The 16,791-nt window shown below is 34.5% G+C and overlaps 1 protein-coding gene across 1 annotated transcript in view; it reads left to right on the plus strand.

Annotated features, from left to right (window-relative positions):
• Nucleotides 1-16,791, plus strand: part of LOC118186858 (8-oxo-dGDP phosphatase NUDT18-like) — a 96,499-nt gene that overhangs the window by 68,000 nt on the left and 11,708 nt on the right. Inside the window, exons 2-4 of the mRNA XM_035357021.2 lie at nt 2,959-3,149; nt 4,946-5,066; nt 8,808-9,039. Of these exons, the coding sequence (XP_035212912.1) occupies nt 2,959-3,149; nt 4,946-5,066; nt 8,808-9,039 (544 nt within the window). The remainder of the gene's footprint in view (nt 1-2,958; nt 3,150-4,945; nt 5,067-8,807; nt 9,040-16,791) is intronic.

A 16,791-nucleotide genomic window follows, 5' to 3' on the forward strand; every position in this document is an offset into this window, starting at 1 on the left:
ACGTTTATGCAGATTCTTCATTATTTAATTTCTTTAAATACACTCTTTTGCAAACAAATCGAAGCACCAAGAAGGACTTTGCGATCGTGACGAAATTTGGTATGCAAAAACATCTTGATCGAACAAGCAAATGATCAAAGTTTCAGGGCAAATGAACAGGAATTGCAATTACAGTGCGCATTTCTAGTGGGCAATTCGTAAAGTATAAAACCAGTCATAGAGATTTATCTTTTTTTTTTTTGTTGCTGCCATTGTAATTTTGTAAAGAAGCAACTAAAGATGCCATTACAACGATATCGAAGACCTTACAGACAACTAAATGACTTCGAACGGGGTCGCATAGTAGGGTTGCGTGAAGATGGGTGGTCTTACTGAGCAATAGACCGCTACCTGCAGCGTAGACACTGCTGTGCAAAGATGTTGGCAGCAATGGTTGCTACAAGGAAATTGCCGACGAAATGAAGGCTTTGGAAGGCCAAGGAGCACAGATGTGAGGCAATATAGAAAGATTGTTCACCAGGCCTGAACCGCCCCAACAGTATCATTGTCGACTATTCAATGCACTACAGCCTCGTCTATATCTCCCGTGGTACCGTCCGCCATCTCACGCCGCTTCTCTGAGGCGGGGTTACACTCACAGAGGCCTTTGACCCCACAACATCGGCAGTTTAGATGAACCATAATTTAGAAACGCTAGCCTAGACTATAACTAACATGAAATATAATATCTAAGATGGAAAGGTAATTCTAAACTAGTATGCATTTGGTAAATGTTTTATGATGAATTTTCTCTTCCTGTTTCCTTCAGTTTACTTTTTGTTATAATCATGATCGATAATTTTTATAGAGGTTTTTTTTTATCCCATAGGTACGCCAGCCCAGAAGAACTATTAGTCTCGAAACGGCATCTTGTGTCGAATCACTAAAAGCTTAGAATCATTTTCAAATTATTGCCACCAAATATTATTGCCCTGTATTATATTTAAAGAAATTAAATAATGAAGAATCTCTATGAATGCATATATGTTTCTCGCATTATGAAAAAACAACGGTACCTAGAGCCATCAAGTTTTCAATAACGTAGTCCTCCACCCGAATATAGGCATCTGAAAGCCTAAATTTTGAATTTCGAATTTGTTTTATTATCTATTTCATTTTTTGTAGAACGAAAAAACTCAACAATTTCAAAGTGTGCGAGTCTGTCTATCGAAATTCTAAAGATATGCTGTTTTTAAAAAATGTTAGCGCAAATGCTGTCGAAACTTTTTTTTTTTTTTTTTAAATAGAGGAAGGCAAATAAGATCATAAAAATTCCATATATTATGAGATGAATTTTTTGTGGGAAGTGGCACATTTAAAAGTATTCTTCCTTTTCGATATTCATGCATATATTTTTAAGGTGGGAATAAGAAATATATATATTATACAGTACTTCAAGAATATACAATTATCTTTCTAAAAATATGCTAATTTAAGACATAGAATTGCGTCCTAAAATATTTCATTTAAAAAAGAATGAGGGATCGTGCCATATTCAAAACATCATCTGAGCTAATAAATGAAAAGAATTTGCATATTCTTGCTGGAAAAGCCCAAGGCGGAAAGGGCTAAAGTTAGGAAATTTGGCATGCAGATTCTTCAAAGAAGGAGGAGAAGAGAAGGATTCCCATGTTCACTTTTGAGCATTTTTTTTACATTGGTTTTAAATTTCTTTTTATTCGGAGTTTAAATGATGCTTTACAAAATTTTTTCGTCCGTATTGCCATCAAGTATCAAACTAACTATCGCAGAATTTGATCGTTCCATTGTGTTATTCGAAAAATTATTCTTCCAAGTAAAGTTTGTCTGGAGCTCTATAATACAATTTGTGGATTTGGGATGGTTTTTCTCAAAATGCATGCTAAATTTCTGTTTATTTATATAAAATATCCAATATTTATAAATTCTGACATGAAGAAATCCGTGGTTCATAATGTTTTGTAATTTTCACAGATTTTTTTTAATGAGAGAAAAAGAAAAGAAGTTTTAACCTCTTTTAAAATGACGATGATCAACCTGTATTAATTACCCGATTTTTCTATAATTTATACACACATATGCACACGTCTCCCTAAACTTTATCTTTTCGAAGTTGTCATTTCAGAGGCAGAGCAGGTTCTGAATGAATTTTTAAATGTTTTATGTAAATTATTTTGCTCTAAATTAAATTAATTTCTCAGGTTTCTATAAAGGAGGAGGAGGGGCAGTTTCAGAAAAACCATCAGACTGTGAGGGATACTGCTTATAGTTATTTTAGACAGGAACTCTTAATTCCACAAACCTTTCTGTTTTTCCATTATTATGATTTTATCATATTTTCACTGGAGAAGATGCTTTGCAAAATATTGTTCTGTTTTTACGGATTATATTTTATTACTCCACTTGAATATTTTTTCAGAATTTTTTAAGAAGTATCTATGAGGTATAAAAGCTTTTTGCATTCGGCATTTTACTTTAAGATGTATATGTTAAAGGTTTAAATGCTGCAGAGAAAGGTTTCATTGTTTTCCTCCTCCTGTAGATATCTGCGTTTTCTTTTACTCCGTGCGAAAAATTAGTAACCTTCTAGATTAAAAATAAAATTAAATGGAAAATAGTCTTTTAGATACCACAGAAATTCTTCGAATTCCTGCGTGTTATGGTCAAGGAAAATGAAGAAGATTACTGTGTTTTATGTATAATAAAATTTTATTTGGAAATGATATTTCAAAATCTATGTTATTGCAGAAATCTTTAGTTTAGCTTAAACAAAATTACTCTTGTCTTTCAGATATATATGCTATTTTTTTAATATTTTTATTTATACTTATATTAGTGCTATAATTCTTATGCTATTCAAATTGCTTAATTGTTTAGTTTTGAACATATAATTTTAATATTTTATGAGTTATACTAAACATGTGTATTTTCTTTTCACAGTGTTAAGGGGCTTGGATGCACCTTCTTTTGCAGATTATAAACCTGTTTTAAGAGAGACTGTATCATATATTGTGGCATCAGTTCTAATTAACAGTAATAATGAGGTTCTTATGATGCAAGAAGCAAAAAGTTCCTGTGCTGGTACGTGGTATATACCAGCTGGTAGAGTGGAGCCAGGGGAAAATCTTATAGTAAGTACTTTTTTTTTTTCATCTGTTGGAGAAATGAATCAAGTCAGTTGTGTTTAATGGAACTAAGCATCATTGTAACACTAACGTATAATTCATCAAGATTTTAGCAATAGCACATACGGTAAATTTGAAGTATTTAAATTTTCCAAAATTAAAATCAATATTACATGAACATAAATTGGTATCCTTTTCTCCCAGAATTATAAAATTAGAGAAATATTGTGTCTGGAGATCAAAACTGAAATGCTATTATTATTACTTTTTTGGGTGTTGCCAATGCAAACATTTTTTCAAAATAAAATTGTATAATGACAGACCTACATTAATTTCTTGCCTGTAATTAAGTTATAATACAAGGAAACAGTGGCGTGGGTTTTATATATATATATATATATATATATTTTGAGCAACTCATTACCTGTTTATATTAGTAACTGTAGTTTTTCAGCTTCAAATTTCGTATTAGAATAATCTTTTGCTTTGTTTATCATTATTTATTATTTGACACCAGTTTTTTTCTTCTACATATAACAGCACCAACAACCCCCTTCCTCCTTTTTTTAACTTAAATTTTATTACTCAGTTCTTTATACTCTTTTATAGCAAATGCTGATTATTCCAGCATTTTATTGAAATCTGCATATTTCATTTCTGTATCTATTTCCTGACATTCTGCTTCAGTGACTTTCCACTTTTCTTTCAGGGAATGCATTTCTTCTTGCAAAATTTTATTTTCAACAAGCAAGGTCTCTTCATGGCAAATTTCAGATTTAATGAATATCTTTTTTTTTTCCACCATATTTTCACTGTTTGAATCCATATTGCAATTGTTTGACATCACCAAACTATGATGTGCATTGTGGTTCTAATTAATCGTTCATCAAGATTTAATAGTTATATATATTGTGGTTCTGAAATATTTTACTTTTCATTTGTTGATGATTGGTATAATTCCAGATAAGAAACACTTTATATCTATTCATAAGCTTAGCCTTTTAAAACTTGGTAAGTTTGGATAATGTATAATTGAATAAGAATTTGCTTATCTTGATATCCTTTCCAAACTGAAAATTTTGCTATGCTGATAATTTTGTAGGTAAATTAAACTAAAACGTATTCACATTTGAAAAATGACCATTTGCATTATCAGATTCACAGTGGGTCATGAAAACTATAACTCATATTGATGAATGTATTTAATTACTTTATATTATTTTATGAAAGCATTAGGTTCATTATATGTACTCCATTTCTCTTGTCATGTATCTAAGTAACTTGATTCATTTAAAAATTCCTAACTATTACAGAACTTTTTGAGGCAAACTACATAATTTTTGCAGAAGATAATATAAATATACAGCTAATACAAAGTTGATTTTTTAAAAATTTTTCTTCAAATTCTTTTTATGTCATAAATGTCAGGAATAAAAGAGTATACTTTTCTTACACCTAGGAGCAAGACTTCTATTGTTTTTTTCTCTTTGTATGCTTAATTTTCAAAAGCATTACCATATCAGGTTTTTATTTTATTTGTATTGATGCTATTTTAATAACTGGTGTTCATTAAATTTATACAAACATTGTTTTAATAACATAAGAAATATCCCTTTTCTTTCAAATGAATTTATGAGTGATACCTCCTATATTTCACATTTCTTTAGTTGAACTTGCATGATAAACACTTTTGGTAAGATTATGTGGGTGTTTAGTTAAATTAAATGTAATTGGGGATGAATAATTGTGGAAACAGCTGTACATTATATGTATTTTTAATTCCTTTTCCCTAAAACTTTTAGGAAGCTGCGAAGAGAGAAGTTCTTGAGGAAACTGGACTACAGTTTGAACCTACTACTTTGCTTATGGTAGAATGTGCTCAAGGCCACTGGTTTAGGTTTGTTTTCACTGGCAATGTAACAGGTAAAATATATTCTTAACTAAAGCTTATTAATTATAATTTAAACATTTATGGGTATTGAGATTGATGTAAATACTACATGAGTTATTATGGTCATGCATAGCAATTTAATTTCAGAAAATTAGAATAAATGATTACCTAAGATCTATCTGTGCTATGAACCACCAACTGCTTTCTTTTATGCCATTTTTTATATGAACTTGTGCTTCACATCTAGATAGGATCCACAAATAGAATGGTACAAGCAGTATAGCACAAAGATGACATCCGTCCCAGGTCATGTTGTATGGAATTGAGCATCATATCAGTAGAAGTCATCGGATAACACAATGCTGTACCTTTTTTCAATATCAGAACACAACATAATTGTAACATTGGCATACAAGGCCTTGTTGTTCAATACATTTCTGATAGTTTTTCTTATTGTAGTGTGAACTGCCCAGTATTGTAGTTTACATAACACTTACTTAGCACTAATGCATGGCTGTTTGTAGGGTAGTGATACAATGAATCTTGTTGTGCATACACTGTGAAATCGAGATTGAATATATTCTGTTCTCTGAATTCCAGTAGGTTGATTTTTTATAACATTATGGTTACACACATATCAGTTTGCTTATATTTAACTTATGCATTATATTAATATATTTACAACAATAGAATGAATGCTTATATTACAAATTTGAATACATATATAAGTACTTTTTCATTTCGCTGGCGCAAATCTTGCCAAGCATACTTTATTGGTGACAACACACAGTATACGCATAAAAAATGTTGACAAATGTTAGCTCTAAGAATTTTTTATTTTGAAGTATTAACATTTTAATGTTGTTTAAAATTTTGTAAAAAAGACAATAAATTTCTAAAAAAACATTAATTTAAGAATTTACTATGCTTTAGTGGTACAACATCCTGATTCACCGGTTCATATCACGTGATCCCAAGTGATCTTATCTCATGTAAACTATACTACAAAAATCGAATTCTCTTAGCAATTATGTACATTAATTTCAAGTTAAATCTTAATTTGGAATGCAAGTTTAAATGCAAAAATTATTTCAATTCATATGAATAGCTTACTCAGAAATTATGTAAAACCACAGTGCTTTACTTCGCTAGTGCATTCTCATTAGAATTGATGAATTTAACCTTTGACTTTGCCTTTTCTATATTTTCGCCTTCGGATGAGCGGTGTGATTGCATCCTAATTGACTTAATTACCACGTATAGCCTTAAGACATAAAATTGAATTATCTGGTAAAAATTATGTGTAATTGTATGCCAGTATTGAAAGAAACAATTAATCTGACAAGAAATGGCTGTGTCTTGTTTTGAAAATGAGAAGTAAAAGGTTACCAGCAAGGATATCCCCTTTTGCATCAGTTGTACCATTATTGGCAACTTTATTGCCTGCGCCGGCAAAATGGAAAAAGTAGCCTTATATGTAACAGAGAATTACATTAAGTATATACATAAATGTATGATATGCATGTGATTGAAGTGATGCATTAAATTGATACATTTACAATAGTAGAATGAACACTTCTATTACAAAATTGAATATCTATACATAGCAGAAAATTACATCAAGTATATACATTCATATGCAAATGACAGGAGTGATTGCAATCAAAGGAGATAAACAGTGTTGTATGCTACAGATACATATAAATGCAGTAGTGATTTTGATATTACATACATTATATGAATATATTTAGAATAGCAGAATGAGCCCTTATATTTCAAAATTGAATATCTGTATATAACAGAGAATTACATCAAGTGTATTTATATACAGTTGTAGCCAAAATTGTGGACTTTTTTGGAAATTTTTATGTTTTTGAACTTTATATGCTTATAGAAAATGTTGCGTTTCACAAAATGCAAACTTGTATATATCAAATTTAAAGAGAATTTATTACTGAATTCAGTACAAAACAAAAAATTCAATTATTTGCAATACAAAAAAAGTTAAACGATAATAGTTATCGATATACATTAGACAGTGATGATTGCAGTGAGTTATCAGTACTTAGTAGGATACCCTTTATTTTTTATTACAGCTTCACATCGACGTTTCATTGAGCTGACAAGAGTTTTAAGCTCTTTTTTCATTATTACATGATGCCAGGAAACAATTATAGCCTCAATTAGTTCCCTTTTATTTGATGGCGCCTCATTCGGACAAGAGTTTTCAAACAGTGCCACAAATTTTCGATAAGACTGAGGTCAGGACTGTTTCCTGGCCATGACAACAATTAAATGCTGTTTGTACAAAACCAGTCTTTCGATATTTTGGCCATGTGGCAAGGAGCAGAATTCTGCTGAAAAATAAACAAAGCATTTTTGGGAAAGAGGTCTCTGGTAGAAGGTAGAAGTTTTGGTTCTAGAATAGTGTCAATGTATTTTCTGTCATTCAGTGTCCCATCGATGACATGAAGGCGACCAATACCATCTGCTGACATGCATGATCAAATCATAACACTAACTGGGTTCTTCACAGTTGCTTGAATGCAGTCAGGATGTAGCTCTTCTCCTATTCTACGTCTTACATATTTTCGCCCATCACAGCCAAATAGCGATATCTTAGTTTCATCACTCCATATAACTTGTGACCACTGATCATCTGTCCAATTAATGTGTTCCTTTGCCCACTATAGTCTTTTTTTTTTTTTTCGTTGCTGAAAATTAAGGTAAGGCTTTTTTCGTGGAATTCTACCTCTCAGTTCAACATCTGTTAATCTTCTCCTGATTGTTCTTGAACTGACAGAAACACCAGCATCATTCAGGTCACTTCTGATGGCCGCTGATGACATTTTTCTGTCTTGGAGACATAGGTTTTTTTATTTACATACATTACATTTTTACTTTACATATAAATGGTGAAATGAACGCGATTTTGATGTTACATGCATTATGTTGGTACTTCTGCTGTGCGTGCATTGTGCTACTGCTTCTGAATGCAGCAGTAAAATATATTCAGTCATATGATGGGTGTAAAACTTTTATAACATCATTCCTTTCAAAGCAATAATCTTATTTTTAGAAAAACTACCTTTTTTAAAAAAAATTTATTTCAAAGAGGATAATTTAAAGAATGATAAAAATTTATTGAATACAGAAATAATTTGAAATTGGATATCATTTGAATTATATATCTGAGATTTTATTTTTTAAATTTGTATGTGTTATAATCATATTAGGTCATGTATAAATGAAATGCATAAAAGGCGGTTGGTAGATTTAATTAACATGCAAGGTTTATCTGTCAAGAGAGGGATGTCTTCGTCGAGGACACTTTAAGGGAAATTAGCTCATATTCACATAATATTTGAGAAAAACTACAAAAACTCTCATGTAACTATCTTATTTGCTTGAATTCAAACACAGATGAAACTATCATTATTCAACAGTCTTATTGAAATACATAAAGGAAACATTTTGATTGAGAACATTTCACATTTAGGAATTTTTAAAGGTTCTTCTGTATAAGTATTAAGTTCTTAACATATGTGAAAGAATTAATCATGAATCATATCTATCTGAAGCAATTTCGTTGATAAAGCGTAGTTTTAAAATTGTACCGATTTTTGTTTCGTTGTCTCTTAACCTGTTTTACAAAAAAAAAAAAAAAAAAAAAAAAAAGTGTTCATTGTATTTTAATAATGTGCCATATTTGGATTCGTTAATGAGCATTTGTAATCACATGCACATTTTTTTTTTTTTTCTATTGTATGAAGGGGGCCTTCTAAAAACAGTAGCAAGGGCTGATGCAGAATCACTGCAAGCAAGCTGGATTGATGATTTAAACCAGTTAAGTTTGCGTGGCGAAGACATTCTACCTCTTATAGAAAGAACAAAAGAGTTTCATGCTGCAAAGCCAGAAGCATGGCACCGTCCATTATTACCAGCAGTACATCCTCATAAACACCTCATCATCAGACTTATTGTTGTAATCAGGAAAAAGTCTAAGTGAGTAATTTTAGGCAAATGATCTCTTCTCCCCCTCCTTTTTTTTCCTTTTTAAAACCATTTAAGTGATTGCTCATAACATATTTCACCATTTTCATAAAGACACATCAGATATGCACACTGCTCCATCATGAGACAGGTTATTGGATCAGAACTTCACTTCATGGGATAAATATACTTGCTGTGATTTGAGAATTTTAAATCAGCAGATTTCTCTAATCATAACATCTTTTTGTTTTAATCAATCTAACAATTTTGATTAACACTTAATAAATTAATTGTAATTAGTGCTATACATATTTTGGGAAAATATATGTTTTTCGTTTATACATATCTTTTTTTTTCAATTAATATTGCTTAAATTTTTTAAACCTTTAATATGTTGTACATAAATTTAAAAATATGCTATTATACAAATGTTATTTATGCTTGCATAACACATACATTAGCATTTTTAATTATAATAAAACATTAAAATTCGTTTTATATATCATAAATTTTAAAGCAAATAATTTCACATAATGCAGCGTCACATTCTTTGCAGTATTCTCTGAATGAAATGTACTATACTCAGTACTCTGCAGTATACTTTCCAAAATAAAAAATGTTATTCTTGAGTTGCTATATATAGTTGGTAAAAAAACCTTGAGAAGGTAGCTGACATCATTATCTAGCACCAGATAAAAGATCTTCAGTATCTTCATTTAAACAGTTATTACTCGTTAAAAGCCCAACTATCCAGCATTCAACTACCTGATTATCTCAAGTAACCAGAAAATTTTATAATTCCTTTTTTTTATTTTTTTTTAATACATCCTTTTCAAAACATTAGGCAAATAGGAGACTTTTCAAACCATTATAAAGCACATGTATAGGATACTAGAAACTGCACTGATAATTTCTAAAAAAATGTGAATAGACTTACAGGCTACTCTTTCTGAAGATGTTGCTTACAACTACACCCTTCCCTCATCATTGTATCCATTGTACTGTTTTATAATTCATCCATGGAATAGGATACACCTCATATAAATAGAAATGGAAAATTAATATCCTGTACAGTTCCCAATAAAGTTTTTTATTACTACAGTATAGAAGCATGAGAGAGATTTCAAAGTTTACAATAGTTGTTTAGTTTATCTATCATGATCACTATTCTCATTAGTGCATTTAACACTGGCAGTCAGTAAAGTAACAGGCCTTAACATTTAAAGAAGATATGAGTCAGGTTGGCCTTAGAAATAAGTTGAATGTTGTATTGGTCACAGTTTTTAACAAACTTGAATCATATGATTCTAATTAAATAAAGAGTGATCTTCTAAGTTTCTACTGGAATTTTGCATAATTTGGCGGCATATCTGCCAATTTTCAGTGTCAACAACATTTTATTATCAGATAAGAAAAATGATTTCACATGTTGAAGGACAACAAAGTATATTGGATTTTATGTACAAAATGCATTTTTTTTTTTTTCAAAACAATTAAAAAATTTTTTTTTAAATTTTAATGTGGGTTTCTGACATTCAAGCTGATAACAAATAAGATGATTCTTTTTGGAATTTTAGACTGAAACTTTCTTTCTGCATTCTCATGCCTTTTCTACTATGAATTGCATTTATATTGTTACGAATTTGGTATTTAAAAAGCTAATGTTAGTTCAATTATAAATTAAATGGTTTTATTTCTAGCGCAGTGCAGCGCGTGACGAATATTAAAAGAAAGCTAAGCTGGAAAATTGAAAATACAAGAGTGCGTGCATTAAATAAATAAATATCTCTTTTTGATTTCGAGAAAGTACTGGAAAATTCTAGCACGTGATTTTTAAAATCTTATAAAAGGAGAAAAACATCTCAGTTCCTGGTAGTTGCTTAGTTTGTTGTTGTTTAGAAAACTGCTGTTGTTGATTATAGCGAATTCGCGGATTAGCATTCTTTAGCTGTTTTGAATTACGTTCTATTGTACATTTGAGTAGTTAAAAGATAACTACTGTGAGATATTGTAGTACTGCATGATAATTTGAGAAAATTTAAGCATTTTTGTTGTGATAATAATAAATTTTTGTTCATTTTTCATCGGACTTGTGCATTCATTTCATAACGAACCCGTACGCACGCAACAATTTTTGGTGTCAGGAGTGGGGTTTGAATGCCAATCACAAGAGCGATCACAGTTAAGACAGCTGATATCAGCCTTTGCTGCATTTAAGGAAGAAATGAAATTGGGCCAGGAATTCGTTAAGGAAGAAATGAAATTGGGACAGATCCGTTAAGGAAGAGATGAAATCTCTTAAAGATGAGATGAAAGCTGGTCAGGATGAAATGAAAAGAAAAATTACCTGCGTAATAGAAAATAAATTTGAGGCTATGGAAGGCAGAATAGACGCGGTTGAAACTAAAGTTGGACAAATAGAAGAGTTTCTTCGGTAAAAGAACAAGTGGAAGAAAGATTTTCTTCTGTAAAAGAACATATAGAAGAGAGAGTTTCTGCCATCGAACAACAAATTGGTGATAGGGTGACTGCTGCCATCGCCAAAGAAGTTGACAGCCTAAAGAAGTGCATAGCGACGGCAGGAAACAATTCTGAAGGTTTCAAATTTTTATCGATGCCTGCTCGTTCCGTTCTGAAACTATCTACATATGATGGGAAGACCTTCTGGCAGGTGTATAGGACACAATTTTCTATCGTTGCGGATGCGAATGGATGGGATTCCCAAGCTAAGGCCTGTCATCTCGCCGCTTCTCTGAGAGCAGATGCAGCGGATATCCTGCAGACGCTTCCTGAAAATCAAAGGCTAGATTTCGAAGCTCTATCCGGTGCTTTGGAGCTGCGCTTCGGCAAGAAATGTTTAAAAGACTACAGCAGGCTCCAATTAAAATCTCGTGAACAGAAGCTCACCGAAACACTTCAGGAGCTCGCCATGGATGTTGAAAGGTTGTCACATCACGCCTTTTCAGAGTGCCTGACAGAAACAACGGAAATCCTGTCCCTGCAATATTTCATCGATGGCATCCGGGACCCTGAAATACAGAAAGCACTGCGAATGGTGGATGTTAAAGATCTGAAAAGCGCTTTAGTGTTGTATGCCATGAAATTTGAGGCAGCCCAGCAAGCCACCTGTCGAGACCGCCATCCAGTCAGAGCTGCTCAAGTCCAGGAGCCAGGGGATCAAGTCACTGCTCGTCTAGACGATTTAACTAGACAACTGAATGCCTTGAGACGGAATATTGGTGACAAGAAACCGACCGTAAAGTGCTGGAACTGCGGTGCTGAAGGACACATACAACGAAACTGCAGAACACCCCAGGGCACGGATGTTAAGATCGCTCCTAACAAATAGCAGGGAAACTAATTAGTGGCCATCTCGCGGGGCGCAGGTTGCCAGATCATGAAAAGCCCCAGTTTAAAGCGCTTCAGATTTCTGCAGTGAGAGGCGGCAGTAATGGACTTTTCATAATAAGACATATTAATGGAGTTCCCTGCAATATGACGATAGATACAGAGCCTACGTTACTGTCATCCGAAAAGATTTGGCTCAACAACTGGGAAGCAAACTTATCTGGACGCCGCCCTGTGTTACCCTACAGACTTTGTCCGGTGAGAAGATCGACATCGATGGAAAAGTAAATGTTAACATCACGTTTGGAAGTGCCACTTACCATCACACGGCATATGTAGCAGAGATCACTGATTCTTGCATACTTGGATTGGACTTTCTAAGGAAATACAATTTTTCCTTGGACTTTAAAAATAACGAATTGCATTCTGCATCTGAGGACATAGCGTTATTTTGAGTTAATGATGAAGAAGTTAAATCTGTCCATAAAATCATAGCACAAGACAATATCACAATACCGGCGAGAACAGAAATTTTACTTCCTGGATCTATAGCCGAAAACAGGAATTTCCGCTACGGCATCATAGAATATCCCAATAACTGTAATAGCCCAAAAGGAGTACTAGTAGCCTGAACACTCGTCGACCTATCCAGAACGGTTATCCCGGTGAGAGTCGCCGATGTAACTGAGAAGGGGAGAATTATTAAGAAAGGTGAAGTGGTTGCAGCATGTACTCCAGTAACCACCGTTGAAAGAAAGAGTAACATCCAAGAATCCGTGTCCTCAGAGAGCATTACATCGGAGTTATTGCAGAATGTGCAATTAAACAATAAAGAGAGGAATGCTGCCGATCGCGTCATTAAAGATCTTCAAGTTGTTTTCTCCCGCTCGTCTTCTTACGTGGTCGAACTAGTTTGACACAACATAGAATAGATACCGGCGATCATCCCCCGATCAGGCAACATCCAAGACGTCTACCGTTTGCTAAACAGGAAGAGGTGCGAACACTGTTAAAAGATATGGAAGAGAGCGATGTCATTGAGCCTTCAGTAAGTCCATGGGCATCTCCCATCGTCCTAGTCAGAAAGAAAGGCGGCTCAACAAGATTTTGCGTCGACTATCGCCGGTTGAATGAGGTTACGAAGAAAGACAGTTACCCTCTTCCTAGAATTGACGACATTCTAGACACTCTTTCTGGAAGCAAGTGGTTCTCAACACTTGATTTAAAGAGTGGGTATTGGCAGGTAGAAATACAGCCTGAAGACCGAGAAAAGACGGCATTTACTACGGGACAAGGGCTTTGGGAATTCAAAGTGATGCCGTTTGGACTGTGTAATGCGCTGGCAACATTCGAACGTCTTATGGAGACTGTTTTGAAAGGCCTTTCCTAAGAAGCCTGCCTGATATACTAGGACGACATCATCATCATCGGAAAGAGTTTTGAAGAACATTTAGAAAATTTTAGGAAGGTGCTTCAGAAACTGAAAGAAGCCAATCTGAAGCTGAGTCCCGCTAAATGCAAATTGTTCCGAAAGGAAAATGACTACTTACCTGGGACATGTCATCTCTGCAGAAGGTGTGGGCATGGATCCTGAAAAGGTATCAGCGGTTAAATCCTGGAAACGTCCCAAAAATGTCCATCAGCTTTGAAGCTTCCTAGGGCTTTGCACCTACTATAGGAGATTCGTGAAGGACTTTTCTTCCATCGCAAGACCCCTACACAAGCTGACAGAGAGCAACCAAAAGTTCTTGTGGACAAAAGAATGCGAGGATGCATTTAACAACTTAAAGGAGGCTTTAACATCAGCTCCAATCCTGACGTATCCTCAGCTTGACCGACCATTTATTCTCGACACCGACGCGAGCAATGAAAGTGTCAGTGCTGTTTTGTCCCAAGAAATAGACGGCCAAGAACGTGTAGTGGCGTACTGGAGCAAGTGCCTGTCTAAACTGGAGAGGAATTATTGTGTCACCAGGAAAGAGTTGCTTGCCATAGTCAAAGCTGTAGAACAGTTCCATCACTATCTATACGGCAGAAAATTCCTGCTCCGCACCTGTCATGCATCATTGATCTGGCTTTTAAATTTCAAGAATCCTGAGGGTCAAATAGCCAGGTGGATACAGAGACTCCAAGAATATGACATCACTATCCGTCATCATAAGGGATCATCACACGGAAACGCCGACGCCCTGTCTAGAAGACTTTACCAAGAAAGCTGCCGATATTGTTCCAGGGTGGAAGCGAAATACGAGCTGCTGACTCCGGTCGCAAGACAAATTACAACATCAACATCGGCTGATCGAGAAACGTAGAGTGATGATGAAGTCAGGAAAGACCAGCTGGATGACCGCGATATTAAACCCATAATTGATTTAATGGAGTCATCAAACAGAAAACCTACCTGGCAGGACATTTCTATCTGTAGTCCTACAACCAAACAATAATAGGCACTCTGGGATTCACTTCACATTCGAAACGGCGTCTTATACTGGAAATTCGAATCGGATGATGGGAAGACGTTCCGATGGCAACTTATACTTTCAAGATCCCGCATTCCTGATGTCCTTAAAGAATTACATAGCAGTCCAACAGGAGGTCACTTTGGAATAATAAAGACCTTGCAGAGAGTTCGTGAGCGCTTTTACTGGAATAATGTGAAGGATGACGTGCAAAAGTGGTGCCGATCTTGCGATGCCTGTGCAGTTCGGAAAGGACCGAAGAGACGCAGCCGAGGCAAACTGCAACGTTACAACGTAGGTATGCCTTTTGAACGTATCGCCTTTGATATCTTGGGACCTCTGCCATGAACTGCTGATGGCAACAAATACATACTCGTTGTCATTGATTACTTCACCAAGTGGCCTGAAGTGTATCCTATTCCTGATCAAGAGGCTGTTACAGTAGCTGAGGTGATGATACAGCACTGGATTTCCAGGTTCGGAGTGCCTCTTCAGTTACATTCCGATCAGGGAAGGAATTTTACCTCGGTAGTAATCAAAGAACTATGCAAACTACTTGGCATTGACAAGACCCAAACGACGCTATTACATCCCCAGTCGGACGGCATGGTAGAGAGGTTCAATCGAACCATTCTTAATAACCTCTCATTAGTGGTTTCCAGAAACCAGCAGGACTGCGACAAGAAATTATCGCTGTTTTTACTGGCTTACCGCAGTACTGTGTACGAGACTACCGGCTATTCTCCATCACAGATGCTCTTCGGTCGTTACCTTCGTCTGCCTTGTGATCTATTGTTTGGCCGCCCTCCGGATGCTCCTTCATCGTCTGAGGAATATATTCAAGATCTCCAGGCCTGGTTTGAAGTGATGCACAACTTTGCACGAGAGCGAGTCATCTTAGCGACGGAGAAGATGAAGACCCGATACGACATAAGAGCTACTGAACATCGATTCCACAAAGGAGACAAGCTGCGGTTGTGGAATCCAACTCGATGTAAAGGACTTTGTCTAAAATTACAGTCACCTTGGGATGGTTCGTACACGGTCCTAAACAGGCTGAATGACGTCGTGGTTTGGATCCGTAAGTCTTCGAACTCTAAACCTAAAGTCGTTTATTACAACAGGTTAGCTCATTACTATGGCCATAGTACGTAATGTAAATAATTGTAAATAGTGCAAGACCATGGTCCTTTTTGTTTCTAAGGATTAGTGTTTCTAAGGATTAGTATTTAGTGTTTGATTTGCATTTTGCATTTGATTTGTATTTTGTATTTGATTTGCATTTGATAGCATTTGTTTTGTTTTATTTATTGCATTTATTGTTCATGTTGTTTATTATTGTAATGTTATGCTTATTAATGCATTTATGCCTCAATTGTAAGTTTGGCTTCCTGTCCAGGGATTGTACTGCCCGGGACGTGCAGTCCTTGGGAAGGGGGCAGTGTTACGAATTTGGTATTTAAAAAGCTAATGTTAGTTCAATTATAAATTAAATGGTTTTATTTCTAGCGCAGTGTAGCGCGTGACGAATATTAAAAGAAAGCTACTCCGGAAAATTGAAAATACAAGAGCGTGTGCATTAAATAAATAAATATCTCTTTTTGATTTCGAGAAAGTACTGGAAAATACTAGCGCGTGATTTTTAAAATCTTATAAAAGGAGGAAAACATCTCAGTTCGTGGTAGTTGCTTAGTTTGTTGTTGTTTAGAAAACTGCTGTTGTTGATTATAGCGAATTCGTGGATTAGCGTTCTTTAGCTGTTTTGAATTACGTTCTATTGTACATTTGAGTAGTTAAAAGATAACTACTGTGAGATATTGTAATACTGCATGATAATTTGAGAAAATTTAAGCATTTTTGTTGTGATAATAATAAATTTTTGTTCATTTTTCATCAGACTTGTGCATTCATTTCATAACGAACCCGTACGCACGCAACAATATACATTCAGCTGTCT

Source organism: Stegodyphus dumicola, chromosome 9 (genome assembly GCF_044657685.1).
Source record: "Stegodyphus dumicola isolate Sdum_Otavi_A_Nest chromosome 9, ASM4465768v1".
Classification (NCBI taxonomy): Eukaryota; Metazoa; Arthropoda; class Arachnida; order Araneae; family Eresidae; genus Stegodyphus; species Stegodyphus dumicola.